Source organism: Jaculus jaculus, chromosome 11 (genome assembly GCF_020740685.1).
Source record: "Jaculus jaculus isolate mJacJac1 chromosome 11, mJacJac1.mat.Y.cur, whole genome shotgun sequence".
Lineage (NCBI taxonomy): Eukaryota > Metazoa > Chordata > Mammalia > Rodentia > Dipodidae > Jaculus > Jaculus jaculus.
In genome coordinates this window covers 12869018-12890699 of record NC_059112.1, presented here as the reverse complement: position 1 = coordinate 12890699, position 21682 = coordinate 12869018, and the positions used below count along the sequence as shown (strand labels likewise).

Below are 21682 nucleotides of genomic sequence, written 5' to 3'. Positions count from 1 at the left end.
TGAAGGTCAGTGCAAAAGTCAAGGAACTTTAAGCATCAAGAGAAAAGCAAATGAAGATGGTAAGAGGCTGAGAAACTCCAGGTTCTCATTTCATACTGTAAAACATTTGGTTGCTTTTCCCTCAATAACCGAGATATTTAGTCCTGTCCCCCAGAGTAGACTAAATATACTGTTTGTGAACAGTCTGAGATAGAGAATGCTGAGAAATGACTTCATAGTGAAAATAACACTGAAAGCAAGTGGATGCCCTGATTAGATAACTGCACAATGATCACAGGTCTTTAAATTATACTTGCAGTGATTGTTACTATAAGATAGTTATGTAAAAGGAAAACTCATAAATAATGTTCCATATTAAAAATAGTGAGCTGGGTCTGGAGAGATGGCGTAGCAGTTAAGGCGCATGCCTGCAAAGCCGACCCCAGGCTCAATTCTCCAGGTCCCATGGCCAGATGCACAAAGTGGCACATGCATCTGGAGTTTATTTGCAGCAGCCGGAGGCCCTGCTGTAACCATTCATTCTCATTCTCTCCCTCCCCCCTTCCCTCTCTATTTAAAAGGGGGTGGGCGCAGCAGCTGGGGCCTGTCATCTCAGCACCTGGGTGACCAAAGGAGGCTTGCCATGAGGTGGAGGCCAGCTGGAGGTACATGGCACATTTCAGGCCCCCAAGCTCCATGGTGAATTTCAGACCAGCCAAGACTAGAGGGAGACCCTGTCTAAAAAAAAAAAAAAAAGAAGCCAGGTTGTGGCACAGGCCTTTAATCCCAGCACTCGAGAGACAGAGGTAGGAGGATTGCCATGAGTTAGAGGCCACCATAAGACTACGCAGTGAATTCCAGGTAAGCTTGGGCTACAGCAAAACCCTACCTCGAAAATCCAAAAAAGGAAAATGAGGCCTGTAGGTAATAAAAAAGGTAATATAACAATATGTAATATAAAAGAAAACACACAGTACAGCTGTTCTACAGGGTAACTGGTTCCAGGACACTGCCTCCGACATGCCCATGGATACCCAAATATGCAGATGCCCAAGACTCTTTTTTTAAAATTTTTGTTGTTGTTTATTTATTTGAGAGTGACGGGGGGGGGGGGGGTGGTGGGAGAATGGGCACGCCAGGCCTTCCAGCCACTGCAAACTCCAGACGCGTGCACCCCTTTGTGCATCTGGCTTACATGGGTCCTGGGGAATCGAGCCTCGAACTGGGGTCCTTAGGCTTCACAGGCAAGCGCTTAACCACTAAGCCCTCTCCAGCCCCCTAAGACTCTTATTATAAAGAGGCATAATTTACATATAATCTACACACGTCCTCCTGTATACTAGATTACGTATAATACTTCGTACAATGCGATTGCTATGAAATAGTTGTTATACTGTATTAATGGATATTAACAAGAAAACAGTTGTACATATTCAATACAAATACAATTTTAAAAATATTTTCAGAAGATCATGACATCAAAATAAAAGAGACTGATTGAGAGGGGGAGGGGATGTGATGGAGAGTGGAGGTTCAAAGGGGAAGGTGAGGGGGAGGGAGGGAATTACCATGGGATATTGTTTACAATTATGGAAGTTGTCAATAAAAAAAATATATTTTCAGGGCTGCTGGGTGTGGTGGCACACACCTTTAATTCCAGCACTCAAGAGGCAGAGGTAGGAAGACTGCCCTGAGTTCAAGTCTACCCTGAGACTACAGAGTGAATTCCAGGTCAGCCTGGGCTAGAGTAAGACCTGACCTCAAAAAAAAAAAAAAAAAAAAAAAAAAAAAAATATATATATATATATATATATATATATATATATATATATACACACACACACACACATATGTATATTATAAACATATATTTTTTTCAGGGCTGGAGAAATGGTGTGGTGGTTTGATTCAAATGTCCCCCATAAACTTAGGTGTTCTGCTGAATGCTAGGTTCCCAACTCATGGAGATTTGAGAATTAACACCTCCTGGAGGCAGTGTATTGTTGGTGGCGGGCTTATGGGTGTTATACCCAGTGTACCCTTGCCAGTGTTTGGCACACTCTCCTGTTCCCATTGTCCACCTGATGTTGGCCAGGGGGTGATGTCCACCCTCTGCTCATGCCATCGTTTTCCCCTGCCACCATGGAGCTTCCCCTTGAGCCTGTAAGCCAAAAAAACACCCCTCTTTTCCCCACAAGCTGCTTTTGGGTGGGTGATTTCTATCAGCAATGCAAACCTGACTTCAACAGACGGTTTGGTGGTTAAAGCACTTGCCTGTGAAGCCTAAGGACCTAGGTTCAATTCCCCAGTACCACGTAAGCCAGGTGTACAGTATGGCACATGCATCTGGAGTTCGTTTGCAGTGGCTGGAGGCCTTGGTGTGCCCATTCTCTCTCTCATAAATAAATATTTTTAAAAAGTTTTCCATCTTCAGTTGGTTAAGACCATGAATGTAGAATGCATGGGCTGACTATAAACGAAAATGCCCAGAACTGAAAGGTAGAAAATATGAATTCTAGTCTGTCAGAAATTACAATAATCACAAGTTAAACAATAGCTCTATCACGTCATCTCTTTGCATCTCTACAAGAATCCAGCTTTAGGCTGAATGTAGGGGCACACGACTTTATCCTAGCACTTTACATCTTTTCTTCAGACCAGCAACTAAAAGAATCCCTGGACCACTCCCCTCTCTCTCTCTCTCCCTCTCTCTCTCTGTGTGTGGAGGTTTGAGGAGGCGGAGGGGGGAAGGGGTACTAGTGATTGAACCTAAGACCCCAGCACATGCTAGGTAAGCATTCTTGCCACTGAGCTACATCACCAGCCCTTACTACGTTTTTTTTTTTCTTTTGAAGCAGGATCTTACTATAGCCCAGGCTGACCCGGAACTCAACTCTGCAGACCCATGCTGACTTCCAACTCTCACCAATCCTCCAACCTCTGCCTCTCAAGTGCTGAGATTAAAGGTGTGCCCCACCACACCAGGCTCCCTTAAAACATTTTGAAAAATGAGAAAACTGCCAGCGTGGTGATGCACGCCTTTAATCCCAGCACTCGGGAGGCAGAGGTAGGAGGAACGCTGAGAGTTCGAAGACACCCTAAGACTACAGAGTGAATTCCAGGTCAGCCTGGGATAGAGTACGAGCCTACCTCCAAAAAACAAACAGCCGGGCGTGGTGGCGCACGCCTTTAATCCCAGCACTCCGGAGGCAGAGGTAGGAGGATTGCCATAAGTTCAAGGCCACCCTGAGATGACAGAGTTAATTCCAGGTCAGCCTGGACCAGAGAGACCCTACCTCGAAAAACAAAAAAAAAAAAAAAAACAAAAAACTATTTTTTGTCAAGCCTCAACTATCCAAGATTAGTTACTCAAGTTTAAATTTGGAGGGTTGGGAAGGTAGTTCAGCTGGCAGAGTGGTTGCCCAGCATAGCATGAAACCATAGATGGAGGCAAGAGAATCAGGATCTTCTTAAGAGTTTGTTCAGGGCCTGGAGAGATGGCTTAGCAGTTAAGGAGCTTGCCTACAAAGGCAAAGGACCCTAGTTTAATTTCCCAGTACCCATGTAAGCAAGCTGCACAGGCGACGCAAGCGTCTGGAGTTCATTTGCAGTAGCTAGAGGCCCTGGTGTACCCATTCTCTATCTCTTTCTTTTGATCTCCCTTTTTCTCTCAAATAAATAAATAAAAATTTTAAGAGTTTGTTCAGACCAGCCTGAACTAAATGACAGATCCTTGGTCAAAAAAAAAATAATAATAATTAAGCCAGGCATGGTGGCACACGCCTAGAATTATGTTAGGCATGGTGGCGCACGCCTTTAATCCCACAATTTAGGAGGCAGAGATAGGAGGATCACTGTGAGTTCAAGTACGCCCTGAAACTAAATAGTGAATTCCAGGTCAGCTTAGGCCAGAGTGAGACTCTGCCTTGAAAAAACAAACAACACAAAAAAAGAATTACATATAATATATACGTATTATAAAATTTCTTTTTGATTCATTCCACATGCTGTTTTTTAAAAAGTACACAAAATGAGAAACCCAAATCCAACTGACTGGAACTCTGGAAAAAGCAAAGACTTCTAGGTCTAGAGGATAACTAGTCTTTAGCAATGCATTTATACTTGTTTCATCTACTTTGCTGGTAAGCATTAATGCTCACTTCCTTTAACTGTACAAAAGTTACTGCTCCTAAACTGTCTTGTGGACAATGTGTAATACTTGGTACAGGTAGCCTTTGTTACTTCTTCTTCAACGGAAATATTTATACTAACTCCCAATTAAGCCAGGTAGAATGGGAAAATTTAAGGTTATCAAAGTATTTTGTTTTGGTTTTACCCCAAAGGGACTACCCAATTTTGTCCAAAGCACTTGTGTATCTTGACACTCCTCTCTCCTTTTAAAGGGATCTTAGTAGCAATGTTTCCAAACATCTGTAATTTTACCAGTCTTCTCCCTGCGATTAGACTGTCTTCAGTTAATTTCTACGAAATCTACTACCGCGGCTCCTTTTCAACATCAACTGGTCCTGTTCCTCTGGTTCTTAACTCCAGGATCCCCAAGTTCCCATAACTGTTAACTCCCTTCCGACTCTTCAGTGCCTGGGTTCCCACGGCTAGAGTGACTTCAGACTCACAATCTGCTCAAAGACTTCTGCCCTTGCAAACGAAGCTTGTGTTGGTTGGAGGCCCCACGCAAAATAATAATAATAATAATAATAAAATAATTAAAATAAAATTAGCACCTCCAGATGTTGGGGGAGCTGCACCAGCAGCCACCCTGCAGAAGCTTATCAAGGAACAGTACCCAGACTCAAGAGATTAGAACCGGCTCCCCGATCTGGCAAGTCCAAGCACAGACGGGGTGTGTGGGGGTAAGAAGAGGTTCGGAACCTCCGTCCCACAGAGCCCTAGGAAGTGCATGCAGCGGGTGCAGACTACAGGAACAAGGTCCCCCCCCCAAAGAAAACAACCCACTCGGGTCTATGCCATGGCCCGGTGCTGGGAAGCGGCTCGCGCGGTTGGGGGGGGCGGTAATGCACAAGCCAGTCGCCGGTCCCCTCGCCCCGCGGCTCACCGGTGCTGCAGCCCCACGAGTCCCAGGGTGATCACATGCGGCACATCCAGCTGCGTGGGCCACTCTCCAGAAGCGATGCACCCGAACACGCCGCACTCCTCTCCAATGCCCGACTCTTCCAGCTCCATGGCGCCGCCGCCGCCGCAAGCACGTGGACGGAGCAGCCCCCAGCCGCCGAGGCCCGAGCACCAACCAGCTGTCGGCTCGGCACACAACGCCTCAAAGAAGCTCCCGCTCCCGCGAGCCTCTCCCTCGCTAGCGCTCTCTTCCTTGCCCGCGGCTAAGATTCTCTACACTGCGGCGGCGCGCGCTTTCCCCGAAAGGGGCGTGGCCCGATCGCCCGCGTCCCGCCCACCTCCCACTGATCAGCCAATCAGCGACGCGAAAGGCGATGGAGGGGGCGGAGCCACAGCCTCCGTGGGGGGGTGGAGGGCGGAGCCATCCCTCTTCGGGAGCGGCGTGTGGCTCCCTCAGTTCGTCCGCACGTGGGAACCTCCGTTACTTTCCGGCCCCCGAGGCTGAGGTGCGGAGGGTCACGGAGGTCCGCGCCATGTTCCTCTCACGGGATATGACGTTTGCACGCCCCTTTCCTCCCCTGGTGGTCTCGACTTGGTACGGTCCAGCCTAAGGAGCCACTCCACGGCGGGCCGGAGGCGCGCGCGCAGGCGCGGGGCGGGTCCCCGAGCGATGGGGCGGCAGCGCGCGTGCGCGGCGGGAAGCCCGCGGCTCGGGCCGGGCTCGCGCTGCTGGGCGGAGACGCCTGCGGCTAGGAACGCTGGCGTTTGCGGGCTGCTGCCGGGCCCCGCAGCGGGGCGTGTCGAGGAAGCCACGCCCCCCGGCCCCGCTAGAACCTCCCGGGCCCGGCGGCCCTTGTTCGGCCGAGTGCAGCCTCTCCCTCCCGCGCGGTGGTCGGCTTGTGCCCGCTCGCGACAATGGCGACGGCGGAGGGTGAGTGCCGGCCGGGGGTGGGGGGCTAGGCGCTCCGCATCGTCCCTCCCGGAACTTGGCGGGCTTGGAAGCCACGCGTACGGGGATTCCGCGCGCGCGGCGGCCCTCCGGGGTCCCGGGCCCGGCCCGCCCGCCTCGGGGTCCCCGGCGGGAGCGCACGTGGCCCCGCGCGACGTGCTGCGGACACGGAAGTGGTACCCAAGGCCTCCCCAGACTCCCAGACATTCCCCCCGCGGCATGGATGGGGGGGAAGGAGCGGGGCGGGACGAAGGTCCTGAGAACGAGGGAGAAAAGTGCTTCGGAACTTTGCGGAGAATAGATGTGACGAAAGTCATAAACGTCTCGCTTGTTTTGTTCTTGGTACCTTTAACAGTGGCCTTCAGCTGTTAAGTTAATAATTTAATGTTGTGGAAGAAAAATGTGACAAGGTATTTGTTTGGATCGTGGATCCCTGCCCACGAAGCTGGGAATCTGCCTGCCTCCACCCTCTCCCCCCTCCCCCGAAAATGCCAAGATTGCCGGGACAGACTGGCTGGCCTAGGTTTTTATCAGCCTCTCTGTAGCCCAGGTTGACCTAGAATCCACTGCAGTCCCAAGCTGGCCCCTCCGAGGGATTAAAGGCGTGCGCAGCCATGCCTGATTGATCATCCTTTGCAGCAGTGTTTGACTAACAAAAGTCTGATAGTGACCCAAGTTGTTTCTGTGGACTCATCAGCACATTGTTTATCACATGGAAAAGGAAGACCAAAAAAAAACCTGAAGCTCCGGGTCATAGGCTTTGGGCCAGTGTCTATGGTCCGGGTATCTGTGCTAGTAAAATCTCCAGAATCTTCCATTTTGGAGTCCTTTGGCAGATTACTACTTCTAAGATGTCACTTATTTGCAAGCAGAGAAACAGATACAGAAAGAATGGGTGTGCCAAGGCCTCCAGCTGCTGCAAAGGAACTCCAAATGCATGTACCACAATGTGCATGTGGCTTTATGTGGGCACTGGGGAATCAAATTAGGGCTTTATCCTGACCAATAAGCCATTTCTCCAGTCCACCAACCTTCTTTTTAATGCTTTTTTCCCCCTACACCAACGCAAGCTATATAATATAATGTGAACCACATAAGTAAATTTCTTGTTACACATTTTTTAAATTATTTACTAAGAGAGAACAAGTGAGCGCACATGAGCGTACTAGGGTCTTGCTTCCAGATGCGTATGCCACTTTGTGCATCTGGTTTTATATGGGTACTGGGGAATTGAACCAGGACCAGCAGCCTTTGCAAGCCAGCACCTTTATGTACTAAGCCATCTTCCCAGCCTTTATTACCCATATTTTTAAAAGTGAAAACGGGCTGGAGAGATGGCTTAGCAGTTAAGGTTTTTGCCTGCAAAGCCAAAGGATCCCGGTTAGATTCTCCAAGAACCATGGAAGCCAGGTGCACAGGGGCCGCATGCATCTGGAGTTCATTTGCAGTGGCTGGAGGCCCTGGCATACCTGTTCTCTCCCCCTCTCTTTGCCTCTTTCTCTCAAATAAATAAATATATTTTAAAAAGTAAAAACAAACAGCCAAAAATATGCTAGAGCAAGTTGTAGTATATTAATTCGCAAGCACAGAGAGAGGAAGGGATGTTCCAGGGCCTCCTACCCCTGCAAATGAACTCCCGGCGCATGTACCAGTTTGTGCATCTGGCTTTATGTGGGTACTGGGGAACCAAACCCAGGCTGTCAGGCTTTCAAGCAAGCACCTTTAACTGCTGAGCCATTTCTCCAGCCTGTTTTAATAATTTTATTTACCTAATATATCTAAGATACTAGCATTTCAGCATGTAATCAATAATTTTAAAAAGCTATTGAGCTATTTTAGACGTTTTTTTGATATTGAATGCAGTGTATAGTCATATTGGACAGCACAGTCCTAGAGTGTTTTCACTCTCCCTTGTAGAAATTTTACACTTTTCAAGTATAAGGTTCTTTGCTGATAGTTTAACTTTTGTTAAGATTATTGATCACTGTCTATTTAGTGATTCATCATTTAACTGACTTTAAGTATTTAATATTCATAAAATCACCCTGAAATCTGATGTGATTCTATTTTATTTCCACAGTAATGAACATTGGTAAAAAACTGTATGAAGGTAAAACAAAAGAAGTCTATGAATTGTTAAATAATCCAGGAAAAGTCCTTCTGCAGTCTAAGGACCAGATTACAGCAGGAAATGCAGCTAGAAAGAATCACCTGGAAGGAAAAGCTGCAATCTCCAACAAAATTACCAGCTGCGTTTTTCAGTTGTTACAGGAAGCAGGTGAGTGCTTCCCCACAATGCCTCTTCCCCCTGGCCTGTCTATCTTGTTGATCCTTTTTCTAGAGAAATGATACTAACTGAAGATAGTATCTATAACTTCCCATCTTACCATTAATCAAGAGACTGGATTGAACTAGATCAAAAGACTCCAGAATGCCTTCCTACTGAAAAACTAAAGGATGATTCTCCTTCCAAGAGAAAAGTTTGAAAAGACCAAACTAAGGTCAGAAAGTTGTGTAAAAAGCTTTTGGGCTAGAGAGATGGCTTAGTGGTTAAAGCACTTGCCTGCAAAGCCAAAGAACCCAGGTTCGATTCCTCAGTACCCACGTAAGCCAGATGCACAAGGGGTCGCATGTGTCTAGAGTTGATTTGTAGCAGCTAAAGGCCCTGGCACACCCCTTCTCATCCCCTTCTACCCTCCTCTCAAGTAAATAAATAAGGTTTTGGCCAGTCATGGTGGTAGTGCACATCTTTAGTCCCAGCACTCAGGAGGCCAAGGTAGGAGAATTGCTGTGAATTCAAGGCCAGCCTGAGGCTCCATAGTGAATTCCAGGTTAGTCTGGGCAAGAGCGAGACCCTACCTCAAGAAACAAAAATAAAAAACTTAAGATGCTTTACCCCTTAAAATGTTAGCAGTAAGAAAACGATGTACTGTAGCTATGGGATTATAAGGTTTGTTTTAAATTTTATAATTGCACTTACTTATGTATACAGACACACATATATAGATCTACTTTTAAATAATAAAAGATAAATATGGGCTTCTGGAGCTGGCAATAGTGGTGCACCCCCTTTATCCCAGCACTTTGGAGGCAGAGGTAGGAGGATCGCCATGGTTTGAGGCCATGCTGAGACTACATAGTGAGTTCCAGGTTAGCCTGGACTAGAGTGAGACCCTACCTCAAAAAAAAAAAAAGTGTCTGGGATGATAACTCAGTGATTAAAGGTGCTTGTTTGCAAAGTGTCCTGGCCCAGGTTCAGTTTCTCAAGCCACTCACGTAAGCCAGGCACAAAACGTGACGCAGGCATCAGGTGTTCGTTTGCATTGGCAGGAGGCACTGGCAAGCCAGTAAACAAACACATGCAATAAATAAAAAGATGCAGCTTTGGCTACGGTAAGACCCTACCTCCAAGAAAAGATAAACATGAGGGCTGGAGAGATGGCTTAGTGCTTAAGGTATTTGCCTGTGAAGCCTAAATACTCAGGTTCGATTATCCAGTACCCACGTAAGCCAGATGCACAAGGTAATGGATGCATCTGGAGTTCACTTACATTGGCTGGAGGCTCTGGTGTGCCTATTACCCCCCCCCCACCCCGTGTCGCTTAAACAAATTTATATACACACACACATATACATATACATAGTTTTTTGAATGCAGTTGTAGTCAAGCATGGTGATGCATGCTTTTACTCCCAGCACTTGGGAGGATCACCATGAGTTCGAGGCCACCCTGAGAATACAGAGTGAATTCAAGGTCAGCCTGAGCTAGAGTAAAACCCTACTTCAAAAAAAGAAAAGAAAAGAAGTGGGGGGAGGGAGGGTATTACCATGGGATATTTTTTATAATAAAAATTTTTGGTATAGTGAAAATGTTAATAAAAATTGAGAAAGAAAAAAAATTGGGGGGGTTGAGGTAAAGGGTCTCACTCTAGCTCAGGCTGACCTGGAATAAACTATGTAGTCTCAGGGTGGCCTCAAACTCACTTTAATCCTCCTACCTCTGCCTCCTGAGTACTGGGATTAAAGGCTAAAAAAGTTAAAAAAAATGTTCGTTGCAGCCATGTGTGCTCATATACCCCTTTAGTCCCAGCACTTGCAAGGCTGAGGTAGAAGGATCACCCTGAGTTTGAGGCCAGCCTGAGGCTACAGAGTGAATTCCAGGACAGCCTGGGCTAGAGTGAGAACCTACCTCAGAAGGAAAACAAGGACTGGAGAGATGGCTTAGCGGTTAAGGCACATGCCTGCAAAGCCTAAGGACCCAGGTTCGATTCTCCAGGTGGAGATGCATGTGGTGGCACATGCGTCTGGAGTTCATTTGCAGCTGCTGGAGGCCCTGGAGCACCCATTTTCACTTTCTATTTCTCTCTCTCCCTCTCTCTGTCTCTAATAAATTAACTAAATAAATAAAAATAAATCTTTTTTACAAAAGGAGGAAAACAAGTATTTCATTACTTTCTTTTTAACATCAATGTACAGGTATCAAAACTGCTTTCACCCAGAAATATGGAGAGACTGCTTTCATTGCACCCCAGTGTGAAATGATTCCAATTGAGTGGGTTTGCCGAAGAATAGCAACTGGTTCTTTTCTCAAAAGAAATCCTGGTGTCAAGGAAGGATATAAGTTTTACCCACCTAAAGTGGAGATGTTTTTTAAGGTAATTTTTTTATGCTTTTGTGTCTTCTTATTACAATGCAGTATCAAGTTTATAATTACAAATGCAAAAGTTTTTGAACATTGAGACATCTGAAATTGCAAATGTCCATAACATTTGTCATTAACAATGACAAATCAAATTTTGAAGGGAAAGAGCTAAAATTATACATGCATTTAGACCAGCTAAACAAGAAAAATGAAATTTAAAAACAGGGCTGGAGAGATGGCTTAGCAGTTAAGTGTTTGTCTGTGAAGCCTAAGGACCCCCGTTCAAGGATCGATTCCCCAGGACCCACGTTAGCCAGATGCACAAGGGGCGCATGTGCCTGGAGTTTGTTTGCAATGGCTGGAAGCCCTGGTGTGCCCATTCTCTCTCTCGCTCTCTGCCTCTTTCTCTCTCGCTCACTCGCTCGCTCGTCACTTTTAAATAAAAACAAACAAAAAAAAAAAATAAATAAAAATTTACCAAAAAACTTAGTAAGAAAGGCATTAAAAAAATTTTTTTTAAAGGGATAGGGACATGGCTCAGCAGTTAAAAGTGCCTGCTTGCAAGACATGGTAGTTTGGGTTTGATTGCTCAGTACCCATGTTAAGCCACATAAATTGTTTTTTTTTTTTTTAATTATAGTCCAGGGTTGGGGAGATGTCTTGCAAATGAGAGCACTTGCCACATGAGCATGAGATCTGAATCCAGCCCCAAGCACCACCCTTGTAAAAAGATGGGTATGGCCATGTGTGCCTGTAACCAGTATTGAGAGTGCTAGGGCTCACTGGTCATCCAGTCCGACTGAAAAATGGGTTCAGTAGTCAGCTCCAGGGTTGGGGCAGGGCAGGGGAACTCCATCTTAAGGAAGCTAGGCAGGAGTACATACATCTGCTTCACCACTGTAGCCTCCATGTGCATGTGCACAGGATGCATGCTCCGCACACACTTGCAGTTATTCCTAAGAAAGCCTGTGTTCCCCAAACTTGGGGTCAAAGGCAGGAAAGTCAAATTTGAGGATAGTCTGTTCTGTGTTGAAATCCTTCTGTGTTGTAGCACAGGCACATGTGTTACCAGTGTCTCATGGATGTGTGGTGTTTGTACTTATGTGGGTACACATGTATGTGGAGGTCAGAGGTCTTCCGCAGTCAGTCTCCACCTGACTCCGTGAGTCCCAGGGTTCCTTACCTCAGGCTCCTCGCTGCTGGCACCACAAGCACATACCACAGTGCCTAGCATTTTGCACGGGTGCTGGGGGTCTGAGCTCGGGTCCTCAGGCTTGTGTGGCAAGCGCCTCACCTGTCGAGTCATCACTTACTTAGGTTGTCAGCATGCATCTGCTTGGAAAGGATCGTCAGTGTTGCATGGGGGAGGGGTGCAGTGGTTTTATTCCCCTGTGACAGTCCCTCGCTGAAGCTGGAGCAGCCATCTTTCCGCTAGAACAGGCCAACCAGGGGCTTCCAGCAGTCCTGCTGTGGAGAGGCCTGCGTGGCCGTGCCCCCCTTGTCGCTCACGTGCTGGGGTTCGGCCCAGGCGCTCTGCCTTGTGTAGCAAGTGCTTCTGCTTGGCCATCTCCTCCTCAGTAAGTTGTCTTACATCATATAAGACCCATAAAGCAAAATGCCATGAAAAGTTGAGACACTCCTTATATAATAAAGTGAAATTACATGTATTTTAACTTTTTTTTTCTAACTTGCTTTTTTTTCTTTGATATTCACTATGTAGTGTCAGGGTGGCCTGTAACTCACCTCTGCCTCCTGAGTGCTGGGGTTCAAGGCATGAGCCTCCACGCCCCACAGATTTGCCTTTTTTAAAAATTTTTATTTTTTTACTTTTTTCGAGGTAGGCTCTTACTCTAGCTCAGGCTAACCTGGAATTCACTATGTACGCTCAGGGTAGCCTTGAAAGATTTGGCTATTTTTTGTCATTATCAAATAATATGTCTACAGATTTTTAGTTATATATAAGTTTTTATCAAAAATGAAGTGGGGGATTATAAAACTCAATTTTGGAACATTTTAATTGACTTAAATATATTTTGGACTTTCTGTCAGGTGACCTGAGAAGAAATAAACATTCGAAACTTAAATTGCTTTTAAATTGATTCAAATAATTTATGACCAAGAATAGGTCATCCCTGTCAAAGCTGCCTGGTCACTACTACAAGTAGACAAATGGGAGTTGAGAGATGGCCTGGCAGTTTGCACTGCAAAAGCCCAGTGATTTAGGTTTGATTCCCTAGGACCCGGCTAAAGCCTGGTGTGCCCGTTCTCTCCGTCTGTGTCTGTCTGTCTCTTTTTCTCTTTATATCTCTTTCTCCTTGCAAGTAAGTATTTTTAAAAAAGAAAATAAAGGTAGGCAAATCTGGGAGCTGGGGATGTAGCTCACTGATAAAGCACTTGCCTTGCTTATGTGAGGTAGAAATTCAAATTCCAGCTCCACCACAAATAAATAACAATGTTTAAAAAGTAGACACTTTAAGCCAGGCATGGTGGCACACACCTTTAATCCCAGCACTTGGGAGGCAGAGGTAGGAGGATCATCGTGTTTGAGGCCACCCTGAGACTACATAGTGAATTCCAGGTCAGCCTGGGCTAGAGTGAGACCCTACCTTAAAACAAACAACAGCAAAGAAAAAGACACTTTGAAAAATTACTTTGATTAAAGGGTATTATTAAAAATTTTTGCTGGGCATAGTAGTATGCACATAGCCCCAGCACCGGAGAGGCTGAAGGCAGGACGGCCACTGTGAGTGTGAGGCCAGCCTGGGGCTATAAAGTTCCAAGGAAGCCTGAACTAGAGTGAGACTGCCTCAAAAAAAAAAAAAAGATGAAAATGGGTATTTGTTAGGAATTGATACTAACAAAAAGGGATGTTACATTTAATTGAACCATACCCCTCTCTTCTCAGGATGATGCCAATAATGACCCACAGTGGTCTGAGGAACAACTCATTGCTGCAAAATTTTGCTTTGCTGGACTTGTCATAGGCCAGACAGAAGTGGACATCATGAGCCATGCTACACAAGCGATTTTTGAAATCCTGGAGAGATCCTGGCAGCCCCAGAACTGTACATTGGTTGACATGAAGGTATTTATTAAGACAAGGAGGTTTAAAAGAAAAGGTTATGACAAAGACAGGTCTTGAGTAGTTTAATTTTTAACTGTCTTTTCCTTGGTGATGTGTTCTTTCTAGATTGAATTTGGTGTTGATGTCACCACCAAAGAGATTGTTCTTGCCGATGTTATTGATAACGACTCCTGGAGACTCTGGCCATCAGGAGATCGGAGCCAGCAGAAAGACAAGCAGGTCTGCGCTGCTTCAGGGTCATTACTCTGCAAGGCTGGCTGTGGTAGAGGTGGAAGGAGCGGGGAAAGGCCAGAGTGCACAACCGACTGAGACAGTGTCAAGTCTTCTGGGCTTATTGGGCTCTGTTTCTGTATTTTTTCTAATAAAATAAAGGTGGTATCCACTATACTTAATAACACAGGAATTCTCAAGGCAGTTAATTGTAGTTGCTAGTGTAGAAAGCACTTAAATTAAAATAAAACTTATTTAATGTTACTGAAGTCTCACTAATTCAGGAAATAAATTTCTAAACTAACACATTTTCAGACACATCTGTTGTACAAAGTTGTTAAAATCTCTACTTGAAAATAGTGTGAGATAGCAGGAGAAACTTACCTGAAATTTCTATCTTATTTTCCAGTCTTATCGTGACCTCAAAGAAGTCACTCCTGAAGGGCTCCAGATGGTAAAGAAAAACTTTGAGTGGGTTGCAGACAGAGTAGAGGTAATCCTATAATGTATGGTAATGTGTTTTTTCTTTTAAGAAAAATCTTGTTAGATGGCTCTTATTCTGGAGGCTGAGACTACAGGAACAAAAGTTCCAGGCAAGCCTAAGCAACCTAGTTGAGACATTGTCTTAGAAAAGAAAGACTAGTTTAGGAATAATGTGAGAGTTTAGGGCATCTCTTTTCTTCAGTGAGAGGAATGTCCTTAGGAAATATCCCAACTGAAGCATTTTACTAATATGCCAGGACTCTGCTATTTAGCTGGTCAGTATACTTCTCTCAGAATCTGGTAGGAAACCTAGGATCTTATTTCCTTCCCCTCACTATTACAGGAATTTTAAAGTTTTTAAATTTTTTTTTTAATTTTTATTTATTTGACAGACAAAGAGGGGGAGGGAGAGAGAGAATGGGCACACCAGGACCTCCAGCCACTGGGAATGAACAGCAGATGTGTGGGCCCCCTCATGCATCTGGCTAACGTGGGACTTGGGGAATTGAACCTGGGTCCTTGGGCTTTGCAGGCAAATGCCTTAATGCTAAGCCATCCCTCCAGCCCAGGAATTGTCATTTCATACAAATCTTGCATTGTTATTCAAGAGTCCCAATAGCATGGAATGGGTGGATCTCTGTATAATTTCTCTTTTAATTATTTCCAAATGAACGTGTATTTAGAGTTCAAAGCAACAAATTAACAAAGATGTATAACCTAACCTTTATTTTGGTTGATCATGCCTTAAAGCATCCATTAAAAAGATTTTTTTTTTTTTCGAGGTGGGTCTCACTCTGGCTCAGGCTGACCAGGAATTCACTATGTAGTCTCAGGGTGGCCTCGAACTCATGGTGATCCTCCTACCTCTGCCTCCCAAGTGCTGGGATTAAAGGCGTGCGCCACCACGCCCGGCTAAGAATTTACTAAAATCATGAGGATGACATATGTTAGCTTCCTTAATATTAAGAGGTTCAATCCTTTAATTTTTTTTTTCTCCCGAGGTAGGGTCTTACTTTAGCCCAGGCCGACCTGGAATTCATTATGTAGTCTCAGGGTGGCCTCGAACTCATGGTGTTCCTCCTACCTCTGCCTCTGAGTAATGGGATTAAAGGTGTGCGCCACCATACCTAGACTATCCTTTCATTTACTTGATTAAAAAAATTACTTGCAAGCAAGAGAGGTACACATACTGTACCCTTAGCATTCAGGAGGCTAAGCAACAGGATTTCAAGCTTGACGTCAGCCTAAGCGCTGCATAGCTGCACCACTTGAGGGTTTTTTTGTTTTTCATTTATGGTATATCATGAAAAGCTTTACTTTCTATAGAGAAATTGAGTATATTTTGGTTTTTTGAGGTAGGGTCTTGCTCTCTAACCTAGGGTGGCCTCAAACTCATGTTGATCCACCTACCTCTGCCTACCAAGTGCTGGGATTAAAAGTGTACACCACTACACTTGGCTTGAGTAATTTTTTTTAGTTTTTGGTTTTTTGGTTTTGTTTTTGTTTCCCGAGGTAGGGTCTCACTGTAGCCCAGGCTGACCTGGAATTCACTATGTAGTCTCAGGGTGGCCTTGAACTCATGGCAATCCTCCTACCTCTGCCTCCTGAGTGCTAGGATTAACCACACCTGGCCAAATTTGGTGTTTTTTTTTAAATTTTTATTAACATTTTCCATGATTATAAATCCCATGGTAATTCCCACCCTCCCCACCCCCACACAATTGTATTTTTTAAAAAGTAAATCCTCTATCACTTTGTTCTGCTTATCTGTCATGAATTTGGTTTATCAGAGGGTCTGGGGAAGTGGTTCAGTGAGTAAAGTACCTGCTGATGAAGCCAGAGTGCCCGAGTTTGATTTCCAAACGCCACTGAAAAACCCAGAAGGCATGGCAGGCTTTTGTAAACCTAGCCCACTGGCACTAACAGCTAGCAAGTGGCAGACATAGAATCTGCAGGAAGGACCCACGTAAAGCTAGATACACAAGGTGGCGCATTTGTCTGCAGTTCGTGTTCAGTGGATAGAGGCCCTGGCATGCCCATTCTCTATCTGCCTGCCTGCCTGCCTCCCCCTTTCAATAAATAAAAATAAAATATTTTTTTAAAAGAATGAAAATATTAGAGATAGTTCTAATGGTATATACCTGTACTGTCAGCACGTGAAGGGTGGAGGAGGAGAATTGCAAGTTGCTGTTTTGAATTTAAGATCAGCCTGAGCTACGTGAGAACTGGCTGCAAAAAAAAAAAAAAAAGAAAAGGAAGGAAAGGTAGGCAGGCAGGAGACAAGACTTGGTCCAGATATAACTTGATACAATTCACTGTAAACTAACTGTTCTCCAGCTATCATTCTTGTGCTTATCAGTTTTGTCTCTGTACTTTTTCATATTCATGTGTTTCTTTTTCAGCTGCTTCTAAAATCAGAAAGTCAGTGCAGGGTTGTCGTGCTGATGGGCTCAACTTCTGATCTCAGTCACTGTGAGAAAATCAAGAAGGCTTGTGGAAGCTTTGGGATTCCGTGTGAACTTCGGGTGACATCTGCCCACAAAGGACCAGATGAAACTCTAAGGATTAAAGCAGAATATGAGGGTAAACAGCTAGAGGTTTTCAGTGATCTCTTGATCGTGTCAGAATGAGATACATATATTGGGGCTGGGGAGATGGCTCGACAGATAAAAGTGCTTTGATGTATAAGCCTGAAGACCTGAGTTCATCCTGAGAACCCACTTAAAAACAAAAAAAACAAAAAACCAGGACTAGCCACACACATGCCTGTAATCCCAAATGCTGAGGGGGTGGAAACAGCAGAATTGCATACTGGTCAGCCATGTTCAGTGGGAGGATCTCAGGAAATAAAGTTGAAGAGCAGTAGATGTCCTTTGTTCTCCTGGCCTCCACATAGGGTGCATGGGTATCTGCACACAGAGAACAAACAAAACATATGCTTTAGGCTATTGCTGCACAAAGAACTTTTTCTATATAAGGACACAAGGTACTTTGAGAGCTTATGAAGAAAACAAGGAAAAGGAATAGAAAATGCAGGCATGGAAGGACGTGGGACCCAAACTGAGGACTTACAAGCACCCTGTCAGGCATTGTTTCTAATATGCTCCAGTAGGGAGAAAAAAGGCCATAGGAAGCCTGAGGCTAGAACGGCAGCTTCTCTCTGGCATCTTGAATGGCTAGTCCTTCCCAGAGGCAGATGTGAAATAAAGCCAGAGCTTCAGGACATAGTACACAAAATTAATGATAAGATATCATTGATCTCAAATACTGGAGCCATGTGTTCACAAGCAAATATTTCTTTAATATTTTTATATATTTGCAAGGACAGAGAGAAGGAATGTGCACATCGGGGCCTTTTGCCACTACAAACCCTAGATGCAGCCACCACTTTGTACATCTGGAATTAAGCCCAGGCAGGCTTTGCAAGCAGGAGCTTTTACTGAGTCATCTCACCAGTCCCCAAACACTTTTTTTGTTATTTTTATTTATTTGAGAGCGAGAGAGAAAGAGAGAGAATGGGTGCAACAGGGCCTCCAGCCACTGCAAACGAACTCCAGATGCATGCATCACCTTGTGCATCTGGCTTACATGGATCTGGGGAATCAAGCCTCGAACCAGGGTCCTTAGGCTTCATAGGCAAGTACTGAACTGCTAAGCCATCTCTCCAACCCTCCCCCCTCCCCAAACACACACACACACAAGCATTCCTTAATTGGAAAAAAAAAAAAAAAATGTTTGAGGGGCTGCAAAAATGTTCCAGCACTTAAAGACCAGGTTGAGCTCCCAAGCTTTCCACATGAGCAGGCCAGAAAAGGTGGCTGGCGTTCGTTTATAGAGGAAAGAAGCCCTGGTATGCCCATTATAAAACAAGCTGGAGTGGCACATGCACTTTGAATGCAGAGTCAAGAGTACTGTTGTAAGTTCAAGGCCAGCCTGACACTACATAGTGAATTCCAGGTCAGCCTGTGCTAGAGACCGTGCCTGGAGGGGGATGGAGAGAGGATTGCTACCAAGTGTAGTTACTAATGGGGATAAGGGTGCTCAGACCACTTCAGTAAGCTAATGAAGGGTTAGAATTCTTTGCAGAAAAATCTAAATGGAGGACTGAAGGTATGGCTGAGTTGGTAGAGTGTTTGCCTAGCATGCACAGAGCCTTGATTTCAGTCCCTAGCAACACATAAACCTGGCATGGTGGCATTTGCTTGTAATTCCAAGACTGGGGACATGGAGACAGGCAAATCAGAGTTCAGGGTCATCCTTGGCCATACAGCAAGTTTGAGGCCAGCCTGGACTACATGAGACTATATAACCTCCCTGCCCTCCCCGCCCCCCCCCAAGAAAATGTCATCAGATTTACAATGCCGAAAGTTTGGAGTATGTTACTTTGGGAGGAGGGTTGGAGAGATCACATCCAGAATAGCTGGCATGCAAAGAACTACTTAACCCTGTGAGACCTAGTTCACAGCCCAGCTGCTGACAGTACATTATTCAGGAAGTCTCCCCCGCCCCCCCCCCCACACACACACCACCACCTCCTATAAAGAAATGAATTGCAATCTTGTAATCTCCTAGGTGATGGCATTCCTACGGTATTTGTGGCAGTAGCAGGCAGAAGCAATGGCTTGGGTCCAGTGATGTCTGGTAACACTGCATACCCAGTTATTAGCTGTCCTCCTCTCACACCAGACTGGGGAGCTCAGGACGTGTGGTCATCTCTTCGCCTGCCCAGTGGTAAGATATAAGTGATATGATGAATTTTTAAATTGCTTTTTAAAATTCTCAACCAAGCATTGTGGTACCTTTAATCCCAGCACTTTGGAGGCTGAGGTCATAGGTTGAACCATGAGTCTAAGGCCAGCCTGGACTATAGAGTAAGTTCTGGGCTAGCCTGGACTAGATTAAGACCTGCTTCAAATGTTTTTCAAAATGCAATCTCAAGTACTCATCGCTTAGTCTCAGCAATTGAGATTTTATTGCACATAATAGCCCCAGTGAACCTGGATTACTTTAAGGATGCTTTATGTTGTGGTAGTATGTATCTCTAAGAGCTAAGGATGCGTGGTATTACAATTTTACTGACTTTATTACCCTCTTTAAGATGACAGCTTAATTTTCTGTTTTGTTTGTTTTTTTAACTATAGGTCTCAGCTGTTCAACCATACTTTCTCCAGAGGGATCTGCTCAGTTCGCTGCTCAGATATTTGGATTAAACAACCATTTAGTCTGGGCCAAACTTCGAGCAAGCATATTGAACACATGGATTTCTTTGAAGCAGGCTGACAAGAAATTCAGAGGATGTAATTAAAAGAATGTCATTTTGATTTTTTTTTTTTTTAGAACTACAGATTTTTAGTTTAGCTAGGAAAAAATCAGAGCAAATCAATAAATTTCACTAGTGAGCAAATGCTTCTCTAGACTCATGAATACTAGTATTTGTTAATATTCCTTAAAATTATGGAAGTTGTCAATAAAAGCAAAAGAAAAAAGGCAGGTGTGGTAACACACTCCTTGAATCTCAGCACTTGGGAGTCAGAGGTAGGAGGATCACTGAGTTTGAAGCCAGCCTGGAACTGTAGAGTGAATTCCAGGTCAGCTAGCTATGCTAGTGTGAGACCCTACCCCCAGCGAAACAACAAATCTTTATAGATCATACAACTGTTTTAACACTTTTACATTAGTCTCTTTCCCCAATGTGTGGTCAATGTTAGGTAGGTAACATGAGCAAAGAAATGTATTTTATTTTATAAATGGTAATAATGACTTAAAAGTTACTAGACTTCTTTATCTTGTTTGAGAACATTAAAATGCTTATGTTGTACATGGAAAGAGCAAATAAAAGTTCTTTATGGTCTCTAAATTCTACGGTAGTTATCACTATCTAAGAAAATGATCTGTACGCATACTGCTACCTATTCCTGGGTTGTGGAGTTTGTTTGTTTGTGGTGGAGATAAGGATGGAATTCCAGGGCCCTACACATGCTAAGCACTACCACTGAGCTACCCTCAACCCAGACTTTCTAATTTTTGTGCTTTTGAGTGGAGGGGGGGATCTGGAGGTTAGAGCCCACAAGCACTGTGACTGAGCTGCCTTGATTCTGATGTCTTAATTTTCTGGCTCATAGCATGTGGTGCATGATGAGTGTATGGAGGCTAGAGGCTAGAGGTTGATGTTTGCCTCTGGGGATTATCAACTTTGTATCCTGATAAGGCATTGTAACCACCAGCAAACGCTGGCCTACCTTCATTATTCAGGAATAGGATTTCCATTTGATAACCAAGATTTGTTAGTGTGTATATGGACAGTGGACCTAACAAGACTCACTTCTGTGGGGGCAGCTGTTACCAAGAGGTCACATTTGCATTACTTGACTCTTGGCTCTGATGTGCCAAATAGTTTATATTACAGTGTTTCCCCATTTTTCTTTGCCATATTCATCACGTGCATAGTTTAGGTGAGAACCTAACATCCAGAACAATTTGAATCCTTGTTACCCCTGTTCTCCCGAAACCTTGATCTAGAGGTCTTCCAATAGTTGTGAAAGTATTTCTCAGCTATACCATTGCTAGGCTGAACTCCAATGCCAGTGAGGTCAATAAAGCACAAATTCTAGGAAGGGCAGAGTTGCAGATTACACGCGGGTTTTTATAGGCAGCATTGGGGGCTGGGGAGATGGCTCAGTAAATAAAGAGCTTTGTAATCCCAGCCATACCTAAAGGTGAGAAAGGAGGCAAAGTCAGAAGCTGCCAGAAGTTGGGAGGGAAAAGCTAGCATTGTTCCAGCATACCGTTTTCAACCCATAACCCATTTGAAAGTCAGTGAGGTACAACATCAAGTATTATAGGTCACTAAACTTTAATCTCAGTATCCATGAAGTTTAATTTACATGTTAAATTTTGACATGTTCATTTTTATGAGAAAGGGCAATTACAGTTGCCCAAAGGGATTTATGATCCCTGACCCCCCCAAGATGTTAAGAAATCACACTTGACCATATGCCTCCTACTGACTTACATTGTCTGCTTTCTCCCCTCTCAACTGTTAGACTGCCATTTATTTCACCAGGTCCTTGTAAGATAGGATTTCCCTGAGTACTCCAATTAGACACCAAGACAGGCCAACCTTACTCTTAGATCATGTTTCCTTTTCCCTGAAGTACGGGTAGCCCTTACTAACTCCTTCAGCTAAACCTAGCTTTACTACTCCTAGCTCTGGACCTGCAGATTTGTACTTCCAGTAGTTCTT

At 44.6% G+C, this 21682-nt stretch overlaps 2 protein-coding genes across 2 annotated transcripts in view; one reads left to right on the top strand and one right to left on the bottom strand.

Moving 5' to 3' along the window:
• The window catches only part of Ppat (phosphoribosyl pyrophosphate amidotransferase), a 31842-nt gene extending 26481 nt beyond the window's left edge, over positions 1-5361 (bottom strand). The window contains exon 1 of the mRNA XM_004665385.2: positions 5054-5361. Within this exon, the coding sequence (XP_004665442.1) occupies positions 5054-5181 (128 nt within the window). The 5' untranslated portion in view covers positions 5182-5361. The remainder of the gene's footprint in view (positions 1-5053) is intronic.
• Positions 5362-5846: 485 nt separating this feature from the next.
• Paics (phosphoribosylaminoimidazole carboxylase and phosphoribosylaminoimidazolesuccinocarboxamide synthase) lies at positions 5847-20296 on the top strand. The gene is made up of 9 exons (XM_045161506.1): positions 5847-6001; positions 8100-8297; positions 10496-10674; positions 13567-13746; positions 13852-13965; positions 14366-14449; positions 16842-17022; positions 19012-19170; positions 19581-20296. The coding sequence occupies exons 1-9, from the start codon at positions 5986-5988 to the stop codon at positions 19742-19744; spliced, it is 1275 nt and encodes a 424-aa protein (XP_045017441.1). The 5' UTR covers positions 5847-5985; the 3' UTR covers positions 19745-20296.
• The last annotated feature ends 1386 nt before the right edge of the window (positions 20297-21682 follow it).

Coding starts and splice junctions, on each gene's coding strand:
- Paics (XM_045161506.1), top strand. Junction 8,298..10,495: donor TCAGTTGTTACAGGAAGCAG/GTGAGTGCTTCC, acceptor ATCAATGTACAG/GTATCAAAACTGCTTTCACC. Junction 13,966..14,365: donor GCCAGCAGAAAGACAAGCAG/GTCTGCGCTGCT, acceptor CTTATTTTCCAG/TCTTATCGTGACCTCAAAGA.